The 27,060-nt window shown below is 38.1% G+C and overlaps 2 protein-coding genes across 2 annotated transcripts in view; one reads left to right on the top strand and one right to left on the bottom strand.

Moving 5' to 3' along the window:
- The first annotated feature begins 10,417 nt into the window (after positions 1-10,417).
- Positions 10,418-19,257, top strand: LOC135105655 (uncharacterized). The gene is made up of 6 exons (XM_064014029.1): positions 10,418-10,586; positions 12,404-12,481; positions 14,792-14,932; positions 15,818-15,920; positions 17,196-17,773; positions 18,103-19,257. Exons 3-6 carry the CDS (start codon positions 14,834-14,836, stop codon positions 18,703-18,705), a joined length of 1,383 nt encoding a protein of 460 aa, XP_063870099.1. The 5' UTR covers positions 10,418-10,586; positions 12,404-12,481; positions 14,792-14,833; the 3' UTR covers positions 18,706-19,257.
- A 7,452-nt stretch (positions 19,258-26,709) lies between these two features.
- Positions 26,710-27,060, bottom strand: part of LOC135105654 (uncharacterized) — a 1,815-nt gene continuing 1,464 nt past the window's right edge. The window contains exon 2 of the mRNA XM_064014028.1: positions 26,710-27,060. This exon is cut by the window's right edge and continues 540 nt beyond it. Coding sequence (XP_063870098.1) covers positions 26,941-27,060 — 120 coding nt within the window. The 3' untranslated portion in view covers positions 26,710-26,940.

Below are 27,060 nucleotides of genomic sequence, written 5' to 3'. Positions count from 1 at the left end.
TGCATCTTTAATTACTGCTTCTAAGATTAAAAGTTTGTTCGGTTAAATTATATATATATATATATATATATATATATATATATATATATATATATATATATATATATATATATATATATATATATATATATATATATATATATATATATATATATATATATATATATATATATATATATATATATATATATATATATATTGGTGTTTCTAATGTGACTCCAGTTATGTTCATTGACATTTATTTCTGAGCCTTCAAGTTGGTAAACCCTTATCATAACCCAACTCCACTACAAGTATGACTGTAACATCGTGTTTCCAAACATTAAGCTCTGTGGTAGCATTGTATTGTATGGGGGTCATGATAGCTCTCTGCTCTCATGAGTTTAACCATGGCAGAGTCACAAGAATGAGTTGTCAGAGATCTGGTGGGGGCTCAAGCAAAATTGGACATCATGAAGAAAGAGTCTGAGAGCTTCAGGGAACTCCTGGCTGCCTGCTCCAGCATGAGAAACAAGAAAGGTGTCAGCACTTCAGGAGGGAAGGAAAATCTTACTTTGACATGCAGGGCGGGTTTCTCTGCTCATAAATGAGTGAAAAGATTCCTGTCCACAGATAAAACTTTGGTTATTAGAGATAACAAAGTGTGATTTTTAGATTTGACATTTTGTGCAAGAAATAGAAAGAATAAGACTCTCTCTCTCTCTCTCTCTCTCTCTCTCTCTCTCTCTCTCTCTCTCTCTCTCTCTCTCTCTCTCTCTCTCTTTGGAACAGGTGACTATGTCAGGCTGAGTAGAGTTGTCAAGTGGGGGAGTCCCAAGGGTGCTGGTGGAAATTAAGTAGTAGTGAACGGAGCTGAATGCCTTTTCATGAGTTAAAATCAAATAGTAGTAAGTAGCATTACCAGTTTTTTTTTTTTTTTTTTTTTTTTTTTTTTTTTTTTTTTTTTTTTTTTGTCTTCATATAGATAGCGTTTCCTAGTTTTCTTTAGACCATTGATTCAATAGAATAACTTTCGTAGACAGTTGTAAGGTGAGGATGAACTACAGGTATGCTATATATGTATACCAACTGCAATTTTTTATTTACTTTTTATCTATTTAATTTATTTATTTATTTTTATTTTATTATTTTTTTTTTTTTTCTCGCACACGAATGGGACCACTATCATGCACATGAGTTCGTCCGCTATGAATAACGGTTCCTAAATTTCAAAGTTCATCATCCAATTATAGTTCAAGATGAACCCTTAACCCTAGTCCTCTCGGCTTAAAGACCGTGAATTAAAGAAGGAAAAAAAAATGTAGATTGTAGCTTTTTTTTTTTTTTTTTTTTTTTTAACATGAATTTATGTATCAGCAGAAACAATGGATTTTATTCCAAAATATACAATCCTCTCAATGGGCAGTAAGGCAACATGTGAAGATAGATTTGTATAACTAACTGACTGTCTTCAGCCCCTCTCTCACCGCCGCAATGTTGCATATCTAGCTGTCTTCTACCGCTATTTTCATGCCAACTGCTCTTCTGATCTTGCTAACTGCATGCCTCCCCTCCTTCCGCGGCCTCGCTGCACAAGACTTTCTTCTTTCTCTCACCCCTATTATGTCCACCTCTCTAACGCAAGAGTTAACCAGTATTCTCAATCATTCATCCCTTTCTCTGGTAAACTCTGGAACTCCCTGCCTGCTTCTGTATTTCCACCTTCCTATGACTTGAATGCCTTCAAGAGGGAGGTTTCAAGACACTTATCCACCAATTTTTGACCACTGCTTTGACCCTTTTATGGGACTGGCATTTCAGTGGGCATTTTTTTTATTAGATTTTTGTTGCCCTTGGCCAGTATCCTTCCTACATAAAAAAAAAAAATCTCTCTCTCTCTCTCTCTCTCTCTCTCTCTCTCTCTCTCTCTCTCTCTCTCTCTCTCTCTCTCTCTCTCTCTCGAAGGGAAGGTGCAGCAGTGAAAGATATGCAGAAAAACACAGCATCCCACAAGCAACATTCATTCTCTCAGATACGTTAGAACCCAGCAGAACGGAAATACTTGAGTTGGCTGCCGCCAAGCCTCTTGTTATTGCCGCACACCGCTTGCTGGGGTAGCAGTAGCCTTAAAGGCAAGTATGCGTATTGCTCGCTTCTTTCCATTAGTACTGTCGACGATTTCTTTTTTTTTTTTTTTTCCAGTTTTGCCTTTCATATATCTTGTTATGGTGTGTCCAACGTCTTAAGAATCCTCCACCTTCAAAAGTTGAGAATATTTGCCATTTCCACAAACAGAGAGAGAGAGAGAGAGAGAGAGAGAGAGTTATCCTTGAAAATTACCGTCATTAAGCAGCTTGTCTTATTGCAATTAAATGTCGCTTAGATACGAAAATTATGTAACATCTGTTATTAGCTGTGTGTGTGTGTGTGTGTGTGTCCTTGAATTCAATTTGTCTAACACTTTCCTGCAATGATGCTGCTGCTCCGTATGTTCAACATATCATTGTTATTCAATGCTAGTGTTATCCTTTTCATATTAGCTGTATGCACTGCCCCTTTGTCTTAACCAGTATACTCTTCACCCAAGATTATTCGATCATTCATTCTTGCGTTTGCTATGCGACTCACTAGTGGACGAGTTTATCATAGTATTTTCGTTTTTTTTTTATGGCTTTTTAGAGATAAAGTGGATATATATATATATATATATATATATATATATATATATATATATATATATATATATATATATATATATATATATATATATATATTCTATCCTGCTGTACTTATGCTGAACAACAAAGTGAGCGGCTAGATATCGTACATTAAACGTTTAGACTTGATACGCAGATATTTTATCTTTTTTTTTATTTTTTTTCCATGTTATTTATTTATAACGGATGATCTAGCGACCCTCTAGCTATTTATTTATTTATTTATTTATTTATTTTATTTATTTATTTATTTTTTTATCTAGTCGCCGGTGAATGAGCACCTTTCCACTAGGAGACCGATTACTGACGTCATCCTCAGGAAATGGTTCCTCCACGTTTATACGTTTTACGTGGAGGTTACCTGAACTCATGAGAACCTTCGTCATAGTAACCACGTGTCTTTCGTTTGATGCAAAACAAGTCCCGGATTCGTCATCCGACGATGCCCCGTGTAGTGGGAGGTTCAGTCATCCGAAGTATTTCAAGTTTTATCCGAGTATCTTTGCTCTTAATTAAAAATGTGTTTATGCTTCAACAATAGACAGAATGTATGATTCAGTATAACTTGACTTACAGAAGCCTTATACAAACTTGACTTTTCAACAGCAAGAAAATTTTTGTGGTAACTACGTCCCATGTGATAATCAAGCTATTTTATTTCTTTGCCAGTCATTATTCTAAACATTTATCATATATGGAACAGTTCCAGTAATGAAACGATTCATTGTGACTATTATTACAGTCACTTTTTTTGCTTGTGATGCTTGGTAAAAATGCAATAAATTTCTTTGAAGCCGTCATAAAACTCTACATTAGCATACCACATGTTACCAAGAAAGGAAAGCTACTCTGCATGCATCCTGATCATGCATTTAAAGGCAAAGATTAGTACGAATATGAATGATGCAAGCCAGTGATACCAGTCGAGGCTATATTTATCGAACATATTATTTATCACATAAGAAGACATAAATGAGTAGATGAACAATATCACACTGTGTTTTCATACCGTGGTTAGATAATACGCTTAGGAGTGACGAGCTTCATCACCCGGTTGCATCAGCCCATAGCTAGGATGACACTTCCTTCACGTGTTAGATCATGTACCGATGTCGAGGAAGCTGTATAATACAACCGTTAACGTTATCAGGAGCACGCAGCTCCTCGTATTTACACAGAGAGAGAGAGAGAGAGAGAGAGAGAGAGAGAGAGAGAGAGAGAGAAGTTAGGAAAAAAAAAATCTTAACAACAATTGTGGCCTATGTTGCAACAAACCGCTGCCCCTACTATCATCTTGTTAGGCACCGCTAGTATACTTACATAAGCCTAAAAAAATATTTATAGCTATGACAGAATTTTGGTAACACAACACATGAGGTTACTGTCGCTCATATAATACAAAAAAGCAACAACAGTACTAGTGGTCAACGACTTGTCCTTCAAGTAGGCGTGGCCCCACACTTACCGGCAGCCCAGGGATGCTAGGGAGCAATGACGTCATTGCCAACTCACTCTCACGCGGGTATGAGTCAGTGCTACTCGTTCCATTCCTCTGCTGGACCTCCACCTCCCTCTCTGTGGATGATGTCATTGTTGTCATTTTGCACCAAGCACGAGTGCATGACTGTGAATGCCCTGGGATTTACGCAGGTGTTTTGTTGTTATTGTTGTTGTTGTTGTTGTTGTTGTTGTTGTTGTTCTTATTATTCGTATCCTTATTTTCATTCTTCTCTATGCTTACATTATTATTTCGTGGTGAAAAAAAATAAATAATACAGCCAAACACTTCAGGCGCCACCCCTTCCCGTCAGTAATAACCATCCCCCTTCCGCAAGCTCGTTCTGATGCCAACAGGTTTTTTGGTGCGGTGCGTTCGATCTTTCTTGGAAGAGAGAGGAGATAATGTGAGTAAAAACAAAAAAATACTTACGTCATGTGACGTATGTAAGTAGCTTGGTGAATTGTTCCCTGTCCCCATATTGGTAGATTATTTTACCCTAGTGAACGTTTTCAACACTATCTTTGATTTAATACTTGTCTTATGACTTTGTTGTTGAAGAAAAGAAACCCATTTGTAAAGTTTTATTTGTGTCTGTCTGTTTAGTCATGATTTACAAACCTCAATGTTTATCTATGTGTACTTTTATGAGGTGTATTTGTCTAATTAGTGGCTTATTCTAGAATTTAGTGAGAGTTCTGTTGTAAAAAAAAATAGTAAGGCATTTTTGCCTCCTCCTCCTCCTCCTCCTCCTCCTCCTCCTCCTCCTCCTTCATTGATCTCCTCTTTATCATTCATTATCCTCCCCCTTCCTTCTCCTCCATTCATCTCCTCCTCCTCCTCCTCCTCCTGCTACTGCTGCTTATATAATTTCAATGAAGCTTAAAAACCAACAATACTTATTTTCTTATCAAATATATTGTTATTCAATAATAATGAATCTGAAAAAAAATATACATACCTACGTAACTGAAAATAGGAAAAATAAATGATAATAGAAATTGAAACAACAACAACAACAACAACAACAACAACAATAACAACAACAACAACAACAACATCCAATAATAACAATAAAAGACGAACAACAAGTACAAAGTGAGAGGATGACAGGTGGGGGACTTAGGAGGTACTACATTCTCAAGATAGCGGGGTGAGGAAACAATCATTATCACATTAATGTAGACTACGTAAAGAAACTCTTAAGATCTCATTCATGAACGAGCTGTGAGGTCAACAACGTCTGAGGGAAAGTATAAGCTATTCAAAGTGTACAGGATGTCCCGTGAGGAAAGTCGCATACTCACAGAAGTTAAAGATCGATAAATCGCGTCAAGATCCTGGTGAAATTTATTATCCAAGAACGATGAAAAAGAAATGTTCACCATTGCTGCCCCCACTCCCTCTCCCTCTCCTCACGCCAACTCCTTGTTTGTTCATTCTTGTGTGTCCTGTAACTTCTAAACCATGGCGTTAAAAGCATTTATGTGTGTGTGTGTGTGTGTGTGTGTGTGTGTGTGTGTGTGTGTGCACTTACTATACAACTTACGACACATATCAGATGATAATGCAATAATAACGTATGGACACATATAAGTATATTATGTCATGCTCTTCTGATACAGGCGTAGTACCTCAAGGAAAGCATCCAGCATTATACTGAACAGCTCATGCATTATGAATATGGCTGGTTCACATGTAAAGTATACTGCTAAAGCAGAAGAGTAGATGAGGGACCCTTCACATCTCTATCCCTGGTTGGTTTTAGAGTAATGGGCATCGCTATTCCCGAGTATTACATGTTCTTAGTGGACCGATAAAAATACTTTGCTTTATAAAATATTTTCCTTGATAATTTTTCCTAAAGACATTAACACTAAATTGGAGAAACAGACATCAAGAGAGGAGAGAAGAATGTTGTAATGTCACTTTCTGATAGCTGTTACCTTTTAGTGTGAGTGTATTTTTATTATTTTTTATTTATTTATTTTACTTATTATTTTTTTATTATTATTACTTTTTTTTCATGCACACACCATTAGTTTTGTGGTTGCACACTTAGAGTAAAGGGAACGAACATAAACTCACGTTCCCTATTATTTTACTATATTACAAGATGTATGAGAGAATATATGTATTTCCATATAAATCATTATTGCTTCCTAGCTAGTGGCAGCATGTGTGTACGTACTCACTTTAGATAAGCTGCACCATCCTGTCCCCTCACCAGCCACATCAAGAAGCGTCTGTCACGAGATAATAGTGGTATCTTGCCTGCACTATAATAATATTTTCTACTCGAACCTATTTAATTATGATCTCTCTCTCTCTCTCTCTCTCTCTCTCTCTCTCTCTCTCTCTCTCTCTCTCTCTCTCTCTCTCTCTCTCCTAAGGTTTTAACACCGGTGATTGGAATGTCTTTTTTTTTCCCTGATGTTACATGTGATAATGTTACTTGAAGAGCTATACATACACGCTGAACAAGACAGTTATTAAATGTATCATCACCACCATCATCATCATCATCATCATCATCATCATCATCATCATCATCATCATCATCATCATCATCATCATCATCATTAGCAGCAGCAGCAGCAGCAGTAGTGTGTGTGTGTGTGTGTGTGTATATATATATATATATATATATATATATATATATATATATATATATATATATATATATATATATATATATATATATATATATATATATATATATTATAGTAGCAGATTCTATATTCCACTTTTCACTTTTCAGCTGCCCTATATCACGTCAAACCAGCAAAATCTCTCTCTCTCTCTCTCTCTCTCTCTCTCTCTCTCTCTCTCTCTCTCTCATTTGTGTTTTGTGCCCATACGCTTGTGTATCTTTTTTTTTTCCCCCGCTTGATCGCTTAGATTTTTCTCCTTTTCTTCCTGGACATTTAGGTCTTCCTTCTCATTACACCGCATCCTACCAATATAACGGTATCTCTTTATTCTAGTCGAATATTATTCTTAAGGTTAATGTCACATAAGAAAGTGTAGGTCAAGAGAGATGACTCATTTTTGTTCCTGATTCAGAATAGCTGTGTGTGTGTGTGTGTGTGTGTGTGTGTGTTGTAGCAACCTTGGGGGGTTTTATCGACCGCCTGCACCTCACCAGGGACCAACATCACGAGACGGTGTGTAAGAGGGAGGAGCGTATCCTGGCATTCCTCCGTCCGTCGCTCGTTGCCAACTACCACCACCATACACGAATTCCACCACCGAGCCCACCCTCTCAAATGTTTGGGTGTTTCGTCCAGACCTCCTAAGAGGATTTAGTTAAAGTTTTATGGTTTTTTAGGGTGTTTCCATGATTCTATTGATAGTTTAACCAAGATTCTGCTCCATTAATAAAAAGAAAACAAAAATCATATAAACAGTTAATATATGAGAGCCACCTGTTCAGTGTTGTATAGTACTTACAGTACGTGTACGGTACGTACATGTACATGTACTGTACATGCATCATTCACACTCATAACCCCGTCGGCTCCTGGTGGAAAGTGATAGTCTCATGAAGAACCTTATCACAACTGCTTATCACCACAACCAACACTTATCGCCGCAGCGGTCATCCACCACAAATTAAGAGTTAAGTTTCTCTTGCACCCTTCATCTAGCACTCTACTACCTACCACCTCCAGATTCGCCACCTATATGTGCCTGAGAGGAGTCTGCAAGTATGAAACAAAGTGTTTCAAGATTCATGTTTAATGTTTACAAGACTTTCTTCTTTCTCTCATCCTTATTCATGTTTAATGTTTACAAGACTTTCTTCTTTCTCTCATCCTTATTCTGTCACCTATTTAGTGCAAAAGTTAACCAGTCATTCTCCTCTTTCTCGAGTAAACTCTAGAATTCCCTTGGTGCTTCTGCATTTTCTCCTTTCAAGAGGGAGGTTTCAAAACACTTAGCTATCAATTGTCGATTATTCTCTTGACGTCTCTTTTGGGACTGTCGCCTAAGTGGGATTTTTTTCTTTTCCGGTTTTGTTTTCCTTGGCCAATGACCCTCTCACGTAAAAAAAATCTCTCTCTCTCTCTCTCTCTCTCTCTCTCTCTCTCTCTCTCTCTCTCTCTCTCTCTCTCTCTCTCTCCGAACGTGCAAAGGAGGCCGACAAGTCGCTGAAAATGAATAAAGAAATAGAGAGACCGTTAAATATGTTGCTCTCCCCAAAAAAAGTTGAGTAGGAAAGTCGGTCCACTATATTTACTATAGTTTCGGTGTCTTAATAAAATGTAATAGTAATAAAATATTCAAAGCTATAAGAAGGTGAAAAGCAAAAACAAGTATAGTGTTCCAGATGTTCAAAAGTAAATAGGATGAAAGAGGAAAATAGCAAAAATAAATAAGTAAATAAATAAATAAATAAATAAATAAATAAAATTAATTGATTAATTAACTAAATTAAATCATTTGTATTGTATAGTATTTGTATAGTGGCTAGAATAGTTTTGAAAGTCACTGTGTCTAGAAGTTTTGTGCAGCAGTTGGTTGATGGGTTTTGAAGAGCAATTACCATAGAGATGACAAATGATGTAACATAGCGATGAAGTGCGGGAGATTGAATCCAGCTAATTATCGGCTAGGAGTTAAGGTGAAAAGCTTCTAATTACGTTAACTGTTCGATGTATCCTTTTTCTTTTAAATGTGGTAAAAATTTCAGTAATTTTTGTCGGCTCCTCACTCCACATTATACAACAATTCATAGCTGTCATTTCCCTTCGGTCATTAGAGTATTTTATGTTCAATGACGTCACTGGGGATGGAGGGACACTAGGATGTAAGTTGCATGACGGAGCCTAGTGGAGAGAAGTAGGGGAAAACAAAGGCTAGGTGGGGAGGTGGAATGGAGAGACATGACAGATGGGCCTGGAGAAAGATGTGAACAAGACAAGTTATTGGCAACTACACAATAAAGCGGCCGATCCCACCAGGGATTCATAAGGCGAAGAATAATAATAAGATTAGGATGGATGGTGTTATTGGTCTCCCCCTCTTTATTGTTTCATTTAACTTGCCTCGCTCCTTACAGATGTACTGCTTGCATAACTGTGCATTTCAATTTCATATTTTGTATGTATAAACTAGGAAATAAAGCCCATAGCTTCCAGTTACATCTCTCTCTCTCTCTCTCTCTCTCTCTCTCTCTCTCTCTCTCTCTCTCTCTCTCTCTGTGTGTGTGTGTGTGTGTGTGTTATTTATTATTTGTTAGCACTGGCTGAAGCGGGTTTTTTCCCTATAGCAGCCCGCTAGTCTCTCTCTCTGTGTGTGTGTGTGTGTGTGTGTGTTGTTTATTATTTGTTAGCACTGTGCTGTGGCTGAAGCGGGCTTTTTCTTTATATCAGCCCGCTAGTGGTCTCTCTCTCTCTCTCTCTCTCATAGTTCATATTGCTACAGTACTAGTTGCTGTTGGTGGTGGTGATGAGACGTGTGTGTGTGTGTGTGAACTGTGAACTCTCCTTGGGGCTTGAAGTGGCTACTGACTGGCATACGGTAGTTATGGCAGAGGCATAGTAGGAAAATTTTGTGTGCGATAGACCATAACATAACATGGTGCAATCTTAAGTTGCTGTTGCCTCCACTTCGCCTTTTGTTTATTTTGTGTTTCACATATAGGGAGCCCTATAAGCTTTCTTCAGATCAATTTCCTTGTAATAATCTAATTATTATCTTATATGAGTGACTACCATGTATCGGTGATCAGGGGAAAAACACTAAAATAAATAAGAAATAGGTTCCTCTTATATGACGTTTTTCTCCTGTTTCCAGTTCTAGTTGGCTTCCTTAAGGATATTATAGTATTCTGCATGAATTGATGAATTAGAAAGAAGTAACCAGTTAGATAAATAATGAGAAAATGTGATGAAAAAATAATCTGATATAAGAAGTTGACGTTATTGGCATCTTTTGTACGCACGTTTCAACATGAGCACCTCTGCGCATAAGCCCCACCTACCCTAGGAGTGAACGGCTCTCGGAGGGTTATTGTACACGTTTGGGAATTGAAAGTTGGTATTATAGCGGTTATCCATAATTGCAGAGGTAAAAATTATCGTGTGTATGGAGGAAAAAAACATAGAAATTACTCAATAATCTTGTAATACATATAGGGGGTAGGCTGCGCAGTATTCTAAGTTCTGATTGGCTGTCAGTGACGTCATGGAGGAGTATATAATGAAACCAACGTGGCAACTTCGGTCAGTTGCGTGTGCTATATACTTGGTGGTTATACTGCCGCTCCATCACACCTCTAAATGGGATTTCTTCTGTGTTCATCAGATATTTTGGACTTTTGAACTTCTGGAGCTCATCACTGTTTTTGTGAGCCAAGAGGCTTAGGAATTACTGCATTTGGGAAGGTAATAACGTTATAATAATGGTTATATTGCGTCATACAGGCAGTGGTGTTACCAAGTCTGTATTTCGTGACTGATTCCCATTTTCATAAGTTTTGTTACATCAGATCAGGTTATTATAGCATCCTTGCCGATGTAGTAACGTATTGCCGTACATATTTCAGTTACGGCGGCACTTCGTGTTGCAGGGATGGGGATAGGGAAAGTCCGCAGGATGATGGGAGGGTGGGGGGGAATGGGTAGTTTCATTGTGTGGTGCAATACGTTTTGATTTGACACTACCTAGATTCCTCCCTCATTTTACTATTGCAGTGATTTTATATTATATGACGATTTGTGATTCTACAATGTGATTTTTTACTGAATTTGTCTTTACGCCGCTAATTGGAATAAAAAAAAAAAAGTGGAAGATTACAACGTTGATATCGCGAGTGGCATTCTCCGTCAGTACTCACGGTGTGGATGGATGTATATTAGTAAGAAGTAGAAACCCGTTGTTCCGTTTGTTAATATTCATATCTGAATTATTTTATACAAGAACTGATAGCTTAAGCGTCCGTGATGTCGAGCCTGAAAAAGTTTACATTGACTTCTCACGGTCATGTGATTCCTGGCATCTGACTGTATCCTGCGCTACCTTGATTCCATAGTCCGAAATTAAAGTTGTAGTCTTAATATTTCCGAAACTTGCACGTACTATTATTTTGAGCACTTGTATTTTGTGAGAGAGAGAGAGAGAGAGAGAGAGAGAGAGAGAGAGAGAGAGAGATTACCAGTTAATCCCATCTGACCTTTCAAATTAGGATAGGAATCGTTACTGTTAGATTGGTGCAAGATTTCAGTAGGATTAATTTGTTGACTTGGTGATATATATATATATATATATATATATATATATATATATATATATATATATATATATATATATATATATGAACGGGACTATCTTTAAATATTCCTAGATTTTATACATATAAAATGGCGGGATGCTCTGAGGAACCGATATTGCCATTGTGTTAATTTTTTAAGAGAAACGTAGGGCTGGGACTTTGCGTGTCTAGTGAGGGTATAAAGACCACCGCTACTTTAGAACTGTTATATTACTTGCATACTAGGCATCGAAAAGATTGTATTACTGTAGGTTTAAGGTTACGAAAGCCTTGTCATGGGAATTGAATTGTTGGTAGATAACGGTGACGTGGCACTCAGCCGTCAGCATGACCAGTCGCTTTCACTTCAGGGCTTGACATGGGTTTTCCCTCCCATTTGATTAGGACTTACGAATGTCATCGGTGAATTACTCTTTTTTTTTTTTTTTTTTTTTTGTGAGCACCAGTTAATGATATCTAGCGTCCCAGTCATACCTCTACCATAAAAAAAAAAAAAATCCTAGAATGGTTGGCCGTCCATCCTTTTTTTTTTTTTTTTTTTTTTTTTTTTTTTTTTTTTTTGTGAGCACCAGTTAATGATATCTAGCGTCCCAGTCATACCTCTACCATAAAAAAATTCCTAGAATGGTTGGCCGTCCATCCCCACATTACTGGAATGACATTCAATCTTATTCCATATAATACGTTCGTGTTCTCAGCAGTTGCATTCATTGTGTTAGTCTTGTGGTAAAGCCTGCTTGCACCGTTAATTTGTTGTGTTAGCCATCAGTGTTATTGAAACCATGCGTAAAACAATGGGCAGGCTAGGAATCTCAGCCATACAGTTACACACGTTATTCATGGTGTAAGCTTTGAGACGTAGCTGCTGGTTTATAAAGGTAATAGGTAAATGTGAATTACTAACATTTTGGTTCATTGTTACTCCTCCAGGCCAGACGGAACCGGCTTTCCCTGAGAGGCGTTCACCAGCCCTTCAAGATTAATACTCAGACATCATTGTTGGACCCAGTGAGTATATAGGCATGGAGATGCATGGAAAATATATTACCATTTTCAATCTGACCACCATGTTTTCCCCTACAGTTCCTTCCAACTTAACTAGAATTCGTTACTGTATTTGATTACTGGGGACTTGCCAGCCCTGCCCACACCCAGTAAAGTATCCTGCATCATTAAACTGGAATGTAATGCCACAGTATATTGGAATTTGTTGCTGCTGAGGTTTTTCTCACCAGTGGTGAGACTAGATAAAGGGATTGTTAACTTGAGCATACACAGCACAGTTGAAGCAAATAACTAAGTATGAAATGTCTTCAGAAACTTGATCAAGCATCCAAAGCTGACAAGCTATAAAATTCTGTTACATTCCCAAGGGTGCATCCACACTGGCAACGTTTTATCCTCAGACAAGTTGAAAACTAATGGAAACAAAACAGTCGACATCTGGATACATATCAACAGTAGTGTTTGTTACAAGGTTAGCAACATGATGGCTTCATTATCCCACTAGATGAGGCCATCCACACTAGATGTCTGGAGATGAGAGGGTCATGTTGGCATGTGAGGATACTTAGATGGCAGCTGCTGTCATACATAGATGTTTTGTGTGGGCATCAGAGGAGGTCCTGTTGTAGAGTGATTGAGACCATCTTTATGCAATGCAGGACAGCAAGTTTTCATGCACAATATTGCAGAGGACATTGCTCATCTGGACACAAGATATGGAGCGTTCCAGGATTTCCCTTGGATACCAGATCTGGTTTCAAGATTTTGTAGCAAATTATATTTCTGCCTCCACTTTCTTCACCTTCAGAATATCTTGTGATCACCTTCAGAATATCTTGTGATCTCACATCACACATCTGCCTTCATCTGCCTTCTTAAATCTACACTTGTGAAATACATGGATGGGATGCCAGAGCAAGACATGGATAAGGAAACATTCTGTAACTATATTGTCTGGTTTTGTGACTATTGTGAATAATTGGAACCTGGTATGATGCTGTTGGAGTGAGTCTGTCTCTCTCCAGAAATCTATCCCCTTAATATTGCCAGGGTTACCAACCTAATGCCCCACTGATAGTCACCAGTCTCCAGCAACATATTGTTAATGACTTCCCAACTTGTTGCCTGTTTGGTGTTGCCAGCAAGTTTTGTTGCAAGTGTGGATGCACATTAATAATGCAGTAACCTTGTTGCTGTAAAGTTGTAAACGTTGAATGACAAGCAACTTTCATACATACATCATGGTTTTATTCCGTGTGGATGTGACAAATTTTCACGAGCATTTCTGGATATCCATGTAAGTATACATACCCACTTTTATATTAAGACAAACCTACCTTAGGTTTACTCTTAATGCCATTATAGCCATATTCAGCAGTTACTTATTAACATGTGGCTCCAGGTGAAAGGTGATCCCAAGTGGCCCTGCTTTTGGACACCAACAGCTCCAACCATCTGAATTCCTGGCAACCTTCACATCTCTAGTTGGAGGGATAAAGACCCAAGTGGATGGCAACATTCTTAAACTGTTGACTACCCTGAAATAAAGACATGTAATGGCCAGAAAAGAAATGACCAGACAAGTCAGTAGATGATAGCAAGTGTCCATAACAAGATCTAGCAGGAAGAACTGCATAAGAGAGGTGCAAATTTGAGTCATTCTTACAATAAGTGTAAGTGAACCCAAGCAAACGAAGTGTAAGCAAGTCCAAGATCTTGAGTTGGGCAAGAAATGCCCATAATGGAGCAGCACCTTGTGGTAAGATGCCATCTCTTCTTGCCTTGTACCAAGCTACCAAACTTGCACTACGTTTAACCAAAAGTGATTATGGTTTCACTATTTGAAATTGGTTGTAAGTAGGTGCTTAGTTTCTTGATTGTCTAATTTTGGACTGCATGTGTAGAGAGTAAGATAAGGCAAAAGCTGGCAAGCCTTGGAATGGATAGATGATGTGTGAATCTGAAGGAATCTTTACTAAAGAGGGAATAAATTGTTTATCTTATATGGTAAGTTTATGCTTTTGTTTGTTAGATGACAAAGATACTGTATTTATGATGGATATGATGGGTGCAGGAGAAAGATACCTCAATGAAGTGGGATGGGGAAGTTTTAGACTTAAGTGTATGAGTAAGTTAAAAGGAAAGTGAGGGTATTCCAGCATTCAAGTTAGGAATAGATTGGGACTCAAATGTGTTCATCTTAGGGGATTCTGCCATATTTGTTTATAGGAACTTAAAATCTGATCATTGAATATTACACTTATGGATTGAGTTGATTATCATCCAAATGTAAAAAGTATTCTCACCAAACAGGCTCCGCAATGCTTCCTACCAGCAGTGAATCCACATACAGATATGCAGCCTCACCTCACTTCGAGCCTGAGGGTGACTCCAGTCAGGATCCAGACTGGAATCCCCTCAGGATCTTTGGGAACCACTGCAAACATTACCAAGGTGAGACTGACACCTGCTAAAGGTATTTATGGGTGAGGAAACAAATTTCATAAACTTGGTGAATATGCTTGAATAAAGATTATTTTATGCTAGTGTTGCAATTTGAGATGCATTGGGTTAAATGTAATTTTGTTAAATTCAGTTAGCTGCCAAGAAACTTGTTAAGTCTTACATCTTTCAAATTAAAGATGATTATATGATATACGAGTGTACCTTCTTATTTCAGTTTCAAAGAACTGATATATTGTTCTGTTTTAAAATGAAACCTAAAGAATTAATAATGAAAATGGAGAAAGTTAAAAACATGATGTTTATTAGATATGTTGAAATTTCTTGAGGCAGTTATCACTGTCTTAGTTCTATCAAAAATAAGACCACAACTACTTTAACTCTGCTATAGAGATATTGAGATCTAAGTCCAATTTTTTTTAATTAATATATGTTGTGTTACTGTATATTGGTACTATCAGTGAAGGTGGTGCAGAGAAACTGCAGTGGAAGAGTAGCAGAAAAACAAAGTAACATTTATGATTATGCACATTAATGTTCCATCCCAAGTACACATACACTGCATATAACTGACCCCAACTGTGATGGCAGGTAATGTGGTAAAAATAATTACATTTAAAGTATTTTAGGTTGGACATTTCCCAAGAAATTGCTAGTTAATGGTATTTGTTATATTTCATCTGCAGCCCATGCTGATGCTGAGGCAGAAAGGAGACTGCATTCAGGAACTGGAGTTCAGAACCATCTCGTATCACCACTATTACCACAACCTCAGTGCATAAACTTACAGGACATGGATTTCAGAATCCTCTTAACACCACTTCTTCATTGAATGAAGGTGCATACTTCATAGTGCATATCAAATTTTATCTGCAGTTCGTGCTGGTACACAGGCAGAGTGGAGACAGGGCCAACTACCCCATTCAGGAACTGGAAGCCACCTCTATCACCACCACATCCACTGAGCTACACACTAATAGTGAGTCTCCCATAAAATTGAGCATTGCATGCTTGCGTGGCATAAAACTAGAAACACCTGAATGTAACTTTCAGGACTAACATAGATGTGCCACATTGTCTTCTGACAATTTTTCAAATCTGTAATGTTTATAGAAATGAAAAGGATGTACAACAAGCACATTGGTAATTTAGATTTAATCTCATGATGCATTGTCTTAGTATTATCAAGTCTGAGCATATAGGTGACATGTTGACAAGATATCTTATAAAAGAAATTTAGATTTTCATGTATTAAAGCTCATGTAAATATTTGATATTAAAAAGTGGAGTTACATTTGCAAGAATTTCATAAGATTTTTCCAAGAGGGTTGATCACAAAATTTTCATTAATTGTGGTTCTTGCATGCTCTAGTCTTTTCCTTTCTTTACCTGCTGTAACACTTTTATTCTCATTATAGTTAATTTTTTTATTAGTAACATAAACCCATTTTTATATTAGAGAATGGTTTTACTATTTATGTTGTATTTAAAAAAAAAAAATTTAAGATGAGCATGATTAATTATTTTATATTTAAATTTTACTCACAGAATGAGATTGAAGTTAACTGAATTTCACATGGATGTATACCATTTGTCAGTTTTGTTTTCCTTACAGAGATGATTTTGATATTTTATAATTTAGGTAACTTGTATCAGATTGTTGTAATAATTCCCAGAGATGGAGGCACTCATTTGGTTATGAAGTTTCAGTTGAATTTCTAATTCCTTAATGAAAAGCAATGTAATGCCCATCATTTCATATCATTTGTATCATAATAGCACTTAGCTCACTGTCACTTGCTACACTGGACCTCATGCGCAGGACTTAGTGTTCGACTTTCTCAACCTCTTCATATTTGATTCCTTCATTTTCAATTTGACATCCCATAACCAGTAAATATATATATATATATATATATATATATATATATATATATATATATATATATATATATATATATATATATATATATATATATATATATATATATATATATATATATGACAGTCACTTGGACCTAATTTCAACTTGAATCTCTCTCTCTCTCTCTCTCTCTCTCTCTCTCTCTCTCTCTCTCTCTCTCTCTCTCTCTCTCTCTCTCTCTCTCTCTCTCTCTCTCTCTCTCTCTCTCTCTCTCTCTCTCTCTCTCTCTCTCATTTACATTGTATATTTAAAACTTAATCTTAGTAGTCCCTAATTTCTTCAACACTCACTTACTGTATGTTTGTACAATATGCTCCAATTTCTTTACAGAAGTGATTGATGTAGGTCAGGTGGCTTGCAACATCTCTCCCAAGAATTTCATCGGCTTAGCTGAAGGCTCAGCACATCTGAATCAGCCTGCAGGCACCTCAAAGATGGCTATCTTTGATGTGGCAGCAGAATCTTCAATGGATTTAGGAGAGTTGCTACCATTTAATCACAAGGATTTGTCCTTGCCTCCATGTGATTCAGAAATGGCCGACTGTCCCCTTACAACTGAGATGTCTTTGAAGTCAGTGCCTCCCCATGGTGCCATATTGGATAATGGCCTTCCTTCTGAGGGACTTCCATGTGTGTCTGGCATGGTGAATAATGTCCTTTGTGATGAGAGACCTTTCTCTCCTTCAGATTTCCTTCAGGAAAATCCAGCACCATCTTCATCTCAGATGCAAGATCTAGAGATTCCACCACACATATTGGATGACATAGTCCAGCTCTTTGCAGAAACATCTGAAAATATTCCCTGGGACAACACTCAGCAGCTGGATCTGGATCTGGATCTGTTCAGTCACTCTGAGGAACAAGATGTTCTTGATAATGTTGTGCTAGAGTGTGGCATCCGGGATGAGGTGAGTAGTTCTAGAATTCATGGTGTGGGAGACTGAAGAAAAATGTGCCTAATAAAACAGATCTCTTAAGTATCCTTGTACATTGTGGTGTGATGGTCATTCCTTTTTCCATGAGCTCAGGAATTTGGTTATAAGGAAATGGTTATTTGTGTGTATATCTATGTATAGGCCAGGTTTTTTTTGGCTACACCTATATTAATGGTGATAGTTGCATGTATAGTACAAGTAGATGATTGATGATTACAGCAATTGGAAAACATTTGGGGTTTCTTCTCACAAAGTACTGTTTGTAGATTATGAAATTTTCTCTAATTAATTTTGTATTACAGGTAAAGGAGGAAAGCCATGTCCAGTGTAAGAAAGACATAACTAACATCAGAATGGAGGAGGAAATCCAAGACCAGTGTAAGATAGAGAAGCTTAACTCAGCAGTTAAGAAGGAAAGCCAGGATCACTGTAAGGGAAAATTGCCTACCTTAGCAGTATCGACCACCATTACCCAGCCAACCAGGAACCAGGGTGACTCTGTGGGACCAGTGCGGACTCGGCAGACAAGGAGGAGTTCTAGGAAGTCAGTTGGATGCAAAATGAATTGTTTGGATGATGAATCTACCACTGCAGAGGTCACAGTGAACAAAGAGTTGAAGGATTTAGTGGCTTCTACATCTAGCACTACCCGAAGAACAGATCAAGACTTTAGAACAATGACAGGGGAAGAAAAGTACAAGAGGAATCGTGAGCAGAATAATTTAGCCTCTAAGAGATGCAGAGAGAAGAGGAAAGAGAAATTCAAGAATATGGAAATAGAACTTGTTGAACTGGAAACAATAAACAAAGCCCTTAAGGATAAGGTGGAGAGGCTGACACTGTTACGGGATGAATTTAAGAAATTTGTCAATAAATTCCTGTTTGAAAGAATGTCACAGAAATGAAACATGGAAGTTATATGGTAAAGAGAAGGCAATTGTATGACGCTGCATGTTAAATTAAGCATTAGAAGTGCGATAAGAATCATTTAATGTTAGACTGCACAGAACATAAAGGCTGATAATGTATTAGTAAATTCTCACACCAGAGGTATGGTATTTAAATCCCATTGAGGTGTCCCAGCAGGAATAGGGCTCATCATTTGTGTGTACCTGAGCACATTTTAACTTCATGAAAAGTGTTGCACCATAACAGTGGTAGGATTATTTTACAATAGACCGAATGAGAAGAAAAACTCGGTGATAGTGCAAATTTTTTTAGATTACCATACTGTTGGGTTTTGAAAAATACCATAGGTGGTGTGAGTGCAATATTGTACTTATGCTAGTGTATTACAATGTCATGTTACAATGTACTATTAAATCATTATGGAACTGATTTCATAAATAACAAAAATGAGTCTAAATAGTTTGGCAGGCTCACTTTAACAGTATATTTGTGAAAATAAGGTTTTGATACTTTGTGGTATTTAAAACAAGTAAAGATATCAATTTGAACAATCTTTGTCTCCTGCGCTTTGGAGCTCTCTCCCATTGAAACGGAAGAAGCATAATATTGAACAGGGAGAAGATAACAGACCTATTGGGTCATAAAAGCCTGTGGCAAGTAGGGAGAAAGGAAGCACAACAGACCTGTTGGGTCATAAAAGCCTAAGTGGTAAGTAGGGGGAGGGGAGATGAATGTAAACGCAAGGGAAAACATATTGGCTCAGATGAATGACTTAGTGGAGGCAGTCACGGCTAAGGATGAGATTAGTGTTTCTCACCCGTGGTCCCGACACGACCCTCTAAAATGGCAGCTGCCTGCTGTCGTACATGCGCAGGCCACCCGATTTGTCTACCAGTGTCAGTGGTGCCAACAGCAGGACAGTTCAGCTTCATATTCAGAAGTCTGCAGGACAGTAGGCCAATCTTACTAAATAAATGTAGTTTGCATGCCGTCTGTCGGAAGGGAACTGCATTAGTAATAGTGAGTGCTATTGTTTTATGCATACATAACTTATAGTATAACATTACACATTTTTGTATAAATATAAGTGTAGGCCTAGTCTTGCCCTCATTTTATGTTGCTACTTCTGCTAGCAAGTGATTATACATTACTAGTATTATAGTAACAATTACATATTCAACCGCAGGATAAAGGTACAATGCGTCTAGGGGAAAAGAGGTACTAAGGTTGGCAACACTGCTTAGTGTTTAGTGAGGAACTTAAGAGTCGTGGTGTTGTAAGTTATCTTGCATTCATCCAGATATCCACGTACTTTTTAGCGATTACTGTCACTGATATGCCTGAACTTAAAACAGTAATCACAAGGATTTGTATTTGAATGATTTGACCATTTGGCAGCAAGACGGTGCACCTGCCTCCATAGCAAACACCTGCGAAGTAGTGGCTCATTATTGTTGTGTAAGTGTACCAGTGACTGATCTGGAAATAACCCCGCAATCACATCCATTCAAATTCGATATATATATATATATATATATATATATATATATATATATATATATATATATATATATATATATATATATATATATATATATATATATATATATATATATAATAACATTTTACTGGCAAGACAAGGACGTCGACTTCGTTCCGAAGCTGGAAATTGGCGCACTTTCAAGATACCCAGTGAAACCCAGACTTCTCTGGCCGTCACAACCACAGGTGAGGTGATCAGGCGGGGAGGGTGTTCCCCGTGCTGCAGGTAAGGAAATATCATTAATGACTAATCTATCAATCTACCAATATACCTGTAGGTTATGTGTGTGTGTGTGTGTGTGTGTGTGTGTGTGTGTATGTGTGTGTGTGTGTTTCTTTTCGCAGCAACACAATACAATTTTCAAGAGGAAGGCAGTGCGGGACTTAGGCTATGTGGGAATGAGTTTTCAGCCTTTTTTGCCCTATAACTAATCGTTATTTTCTTGCCCTTGAACTACCTGTATACATTTTCTGTCACCTTTGTTCACTGATCCACGCAATCTACACTACTTTCCCTTAAGATATCTCGCGTTTTCATAGCATTCAGGCCCAGTCTAGGATGTGAGGTATGTCATGGATCTGTCTCCCTTCCACCCTTTGAAGTTATGTGGAGAAATACACAGTACATGTTCTCGTCACAGCTTCATGAACTCTGGTATTTGTGTTTTGGAGATGATGGACTGAATTTTTCAAGGGTTCACGTAGCTAAGATGTGACACACAAGAACAGACAACTAAGCTATTGTTATTATGTTCTGTCGAGTGAGTTCAAATGTTAAATGAATGATGCATTCATTTAACTAGCAACATTCCCTGCCTGACTCTTATGTGCCTATGCTACATTAAGCGCTCTTGGAAAAGTAGGCAACGCATGACGTTCTTTGACGTATTACTTCAAGACTACAGCGTCATAATTTGAGTGGCGTAAGCCTTTTCTGGTCACGAACTGCTAAAGATGGATTTCCGGCCCATCATCAACCCAACACACGCGTCACAGCGAGGATCATTATTGTGTTTACATTCCGAGAAAAGGGACTGCCGTTTTATATTGGCTACGTACTACATATACTGTGTGGTTTGACCGCCTATGACGTCATCACTTGGTCACTGGAACATGGAGCCGGAAAGCGCTCTACCTTTCGACAGCGGAAGGACTAACTTCACGATAGTAGTACATCCTGTGCCATCTTATGTTTTTTTTTTTTTTCTTTCTTTCTTTCTTTAAGTTATGCTCTGGACAGTGGCTAAAAACTATCAGCTTTCATACCGTTTTGAAAGTTTTGTTTCTCGATCTGTAACCAGGAAAGCTGGCCAATGCCTCATCCTACGACCTTGCTTCGAGGCAGAATCTGCTCGATGTGTGTGTAATGAACAATTGCGGTCTGTTTTTATTAAAGTCATGATGTTTCGTACTTGATAAAATTATTCACATGTATCAGTAGTGCACTGACCTGGAGGGAAGCAATGTATCTCTCTCTCTCTCTCTCTCTCTCTCTCTCTCTCTCTCTCTCTCTCTCTCTCTCTCTCTCTCTCTCTCTCTCCACCTGGCGCCACTACAGGTAAAAAGGACTGTATAGTGATTTTTGCTGTTATTTTAATTCGTGCAGTTCCCAAAAAATGGATCATAGTTTTCCCAAATCTTATAAAAATAAACATAAAGTTCTGATTGGGGATGCATTGGTTCATTTCGTTAATTACGAGTACCTTCCTACCACCTTACCTACGTACATCCTACACACACACACATACACACACACAGAGAGAGAGAGAGAGAGAGAGAGAGAGAGAGAGAGAGAGAGAGAGAGAGAGTTTCAAAATTGAACTAAGGCTTCCCTCAGCTTCAGAGGATCGTTTAACAAATTATGCAAGAGGAAATATATTAGCGTTAGTGATGCAGCAGATTAATAATAGAAAGAAAGCAGACGGAAAGCAGAACCCTGTGAACGTCTACTGTAATGTTTAGATGATGCTGACTGTAAAAAAAAAAAAAAAAAAAAAAGTAATAATAATACATACATAAATAAATAAATAAATAAATAAATAAATAATAATATAATAATAAAATAAATAAAAAAATATTGCCACAAAATAATATTACAACATAAAGATAACCTAAATATTTACAAGACACAGTCTGACAAAATTAATGACAGCCAGAGGGAAATAAAAAAAAAAAAAACAGTAGTACAATGACAACATTATCTGAAGATCGGCGAGGCTGGTGATTCACGCCACCATTAGACATGAACCATAGATACATACTCCACTGCTTTAAAAAGGCTCTAGTTGAAGTAACGCGGGTTTTTAATGGTGTTTTTACAGTTCTGTCAACAGATAAATTAGATTCAGCATTATCAACAGAAGAAACTTGAGAATTCGCCTCATCATCTCTGTTGCCTTTGAAAACGGTAGTGGTGAGAGTGCAAACAGTTTCAGAATAAGGCCCATATATTCCATGAGGTTCCAGCCATTTTAAACCTGGATCTGTGTGTGGTGTTGGCCGATTTTTTTATTTATTTATTTTTTCATTATTATTCATTCGCTCCGGGATTCTAAATTATAAAATGAATAGTGAGAAACACGTAAAAAAGTGAAACATTTTGAAACGCCTTACAGCTTACGCCGCCTAACTTGCCCAACGTAACGAGCGGCGATGCTAGAGATGTGACGTTCTCATAATGCTGATGATTGAAGCTACCACCTCAGTATGTTATTGTTATCTCACTACATCGTCAATACGCGTAAGCGAATGAGAGCTGGTGCATTTTTTTTATTTTTTTTTTCACCGTATCGCCGGTACACAGAAGATCGGGAGACTCCTACTAGTAGGTACTCGGGGGAGAAGCGGCGACCTTTTCGGTTTGTTTTTGAGGTCCGCGAATTGTTATTCCTATTTTTCTATGAACGATTGCCAGAAATATGCGTCATTGGCACTGCATTTTTCTGAAAGCCACACGCCGTCAGTACAGGACAACGGAAACACATATTTACGTATGTTATTCTTCAAAGGTTAAAAGATAAAGAAGGCACCGGAACACTACGGTGAAGAGGATTCCCGTGTCGTGAGAGAGAGAGAGAGAGAGAGAGAGAGAGAGAGAGAGAGAGAGAGAGAGAGAGAGAGAGAGAGAGAGAGAGAGAGAGAGAGAGAGAGAGAGAGAGAGAGAGAGATAGTGTGTGTGTTCTATCTATGTAACTGTAGTACATATTGAAGCCCTATTTCATTAGTCAGAAAATGTGTGTGTGTGTGTGTGTGTGTGTGTGTGTGTGTGTGTGTGAGTGTGTGTGTGTAATTCCTGACTCCTCACGACTAGAAACGATCATTGTTCCTACGTAAATGTCCTGCCGTCCATGTGGAACAGCCAGCTTCCGTTGCCGAAAAAAAAAAAAAATACCCCCGATGATGTCAGCGCTGGCGTCAGTGTCCTTAGTATATATGCACCAGTCACCTTTTCCTTAATACGTATCTTGCTTGTTACAGTGCTAGGGTTTGTAACACACACACACACACACACACACACACACACACACACACACACACACACACACACACACACACACACACAAACACACACACACACACACACACACACACACACACACACACACACACACACACACACACACACACACAAATTAATGAAATACCACAGCTGTCATTTCGAAGAGATCCTCATACTCTTACTCAGCGTCAGGCATGCAAAACTTTACTTAATGCGTCCTGCGGGGTTGTGACGATTCACCAAAACTGCGTGATTTATTTATTTATTTATCTCTCTCTCTCTCTCTCTCTCTCTCTCTCTCTCTCTCTCTCTCTCTCTCTCTCTCTCTCTCTCTCTCTCTCTCTCTCTCTCCGGTATCAAAAAATGACCAATGGCACAGAAATGAAGGAAAAGACTAGTTCTTTATGTTGCCCTCAAAAAGTTAGTCACGGAAAGAGTAAAATAAAAACAAATAAAAAAATCGGCCAATTTTCACCGTAGTCTTGATACTTTCCTTCGAAAAATTCAAGTCGTAGGAAAGTGAGACAGAAAACAAAAAAAAAACAAGTAGGGAATTCAGTAACGAATCCTCAGAAAGGGGTGAAACAGTAAAGATACAGGCTAACTCTTGTAATAGTGAGGTAAAACACAACAAGGGTCTTGTGTAACAAGGGCAAGGAAACGAGGAAGCATGCCGTTAACAAGTTGTGAAGAGCAGTAACCATGGAAATAGCGATAGAAGATAACACAGAACGAAAAATTGCTGCGGTGAGTGAGATAACGAAGAGTTATTTATTTGTTTATCTATTTATTTATTTTTTTATTTATTTTTTTATGAAAGAGGAACACTGGCCACGGGCAACAAAAATTCAATAAAAAAAAAAAAAAAGGCCACTGAGATGCCAGTCCCAGAACAAGATCCAAAGCAGTAGTCAAAATTTGAAGAATAAGTGTCTTGAAACCTCCCTTCTAAAGGAATTCAAGTCATAGGAATGTGGAAATACAGAAGCAGGCAGGGAGTTCCAGAGTTTACCAGAGAAAGGGATGAAGGATTGAGAATACTGGTTAACTCTTGCGTTAGAGAGGTGGACAGAATAGGGGTGAGAGAAAGAAGAAAGTCTTGTGCAGCGAGGCCGCGGGAAGAAGGGAGGCATACAGTTAGCAAGATCAGATGAGCAGTTAGCATGAAAATAACGGTATAAGATATTTAGAGATGCAACATTGCGGGGATGAGAGAGAGGCTGAAGACAGTCAGTTAGAGGAGAGGAGTTGATTAGACGAAAAGGTTTTGATTCCACCCTGTCTAGTAGAGCGGTATAAGTGAATGCCAGCCCCTCCCCCCAAAAAAAAAAAAAAAAAAAAACTTGTAAAGCATACTCCATACATGGATGGCTAAGGCCCTTCTACAGAGTTAGCAGCTGAGGAGTGAGAAAAACTGGCGGAGACGTCTCAGAACACCAAACTTCATGAAAGCTGTTTTAGCTAGAGATAAAATGTGAAGTTTCTAGTTTAGATTATAAGTAAAGGACAGACCGAGGATGTTCAGTGTAGAAGAGTGGACAGCTGAGTGTTATTTAAGAAGAGGGGATAGTTGTCTGGAAGGTTGTGTCGAATTGAGAGATGGAAGAATTGAGTTCTTGAGGCATTGAACATTACCAAGTTTGCTCTGCACCAATCAGAAGTTTTAGAAAGATCAGAGATCAGGGAGGTGATGAGGCAAAAAAAACTCTTTACTCTTGCCTATTTATAGTGCAGATGTTTGTGTGACACCTCTTTGTTATTATGGAAACTGCACTCCAGTTTAGAAAAAGGTAAGGGCCCTGTACAAAGAGTAAACAATTGGAGATATCAAGACTTGTAGTTCATGGTCTCAGCCGCCAGGTGTCCATACTGTTGTCTCTCAGGTTGTGGACAGTGTTAAAATTAACCATTTGTCCATATTTTATTTTCCATTACTTTGTGCACTGAATTTCTGTTTAGAATGGTTCTTCTGGAAAACCCTAAAATTAATAGTAAAAAATTGTTATTAAATATATATAATCACTGAGCACCGACAGTCTGTTGGAAATGATTTTCTAAATATGAACTGCACGCTGTTTAAGCATATTCAGTGCATTTAATTCCTAACAATTGTGTCTTATAGGACAGTTGCGTTTCTGTCGATGCACAAGTAAACACTTACGAAACTACAAAACAGATAAGTAATGAAATCATTATGCTAAAATTAGCAATGTGGTCAACCCCACACACTGTCACCTCTCTTTCATTCTTCTCTTCCCTCACACTTTTCTTCAGCTAGCTACTCGGAACAATCTTTTTCATCCACCTTGAGAGAAAAAAAAGAATCGTTCCAGTCTAGTTGTCGAGTGACGAGTATGTTCAGTTGGGGTCGCTACGGCAGAGAATGGGTCAGGTCAGGTTAGGTTGGGTTAAGTTTGGTTAAGTAATAGGTGCCATACACTTCCTTTCTGCTCATGTACATCCCCTGACTGAAAGATATAATTTTCTTCAGTGTGTCTGTGCCCTTTCCGTCACTGCATCGATCCCAGGGGCACACACCTACAGTAGCAGCCTCGTCATCACCATCATCATCATCATCATCATCATCATCATCATCATCATTATCAAAATTACTATCATCGTCGTCGTTACAGTCTTCGTTATTATTGGCTTGATGATCATCACCGTCATTGTCATCATCACCATCATCATCATCATCATCAACATCATCATCATTATCAAACTCATCATCATCGTCATCATCACCATGGTTAAAATCATTACCATCATCATTATCGTCATCATTTTCACCATCATCATCATTATCGCCATCATCATCATTATCACTAGCATCATCATTAAAATCATCATCATCACCATCATCATAATCACTAATGCGCACCATCATCATCGTCCTTTCCATTACATTAACGTTTTATATTGTTGCTGAAAAACGTATGGGTAAAGAACATAACACACGTAGAACACGTATTTAATGCCAACAGCGAGTGTATTGTGTTTCATGACATGATTACGGTAAAACAGATTCACAGCCATTAACTCCTGGGCCTCAATGGACATGACGTGAGGGTGAGAAAGAGTAACTTTTCTCGTGAGCTGACCTAACAATGAAACATTACGCTAAAGGAATGTAATAAATAATGTAAATATAATGGAATAGATGTGTGAATGAATAGGTTATCGGTGGTGTTCACGTGTCATTGTGAATGAGAGTGGAGGCGTCATGGTCAGCATAAGGAAGGAATGGGGAGACAGGACGAGGCGCGGGAGGCATGGAAGGCAGGCAGGACTGCAAGGCACTGTGCATCCT

The sequence above is a fragment of the Scylla paramamosain genome, chromosome 12, assembly GCF_035594125.1.
Source record: "Scylla paramamosain isolate STU-SP2022 chromosome 12, ASM3559412v1, whole genome shotgun sequence".
Taxonomy (NCBI): Eukaryota; Metazoa; Arthropoda; class Malacostraca; order Decapoda; family Portunidae; genus Scylla; species Scylla paramamosain.
Note: the sequence above shows the minus strand (reverse complement) of the source record. Positions and strands in the feature narration are given on the sequence as shown.

Bases quoted from the DNA above. Each gene is read 5' to 3' on its own strand.
- LOC135105655 (XM_064014029.1), top strand. From the start codon at position 14,834: ATGCAGCCTCACCTCACTTCGAGCCTGAGGGTGACTCCAGTCAGGATC. The intron at 14,933-15,817 runs GTGAGACTGACA...TTTTATCTGCAG, and splicing joins CCACTGCAAACATTACCAAG to TTCGTGCTGGTACACAGGCA. The intron at 15,921-17,195 runs GTGAGTCTCCCA...ATTTCTTTACAG, and splicing joins CACTGAGCTACACACTAATA to AAGTGATTGATGTAGGTCAG.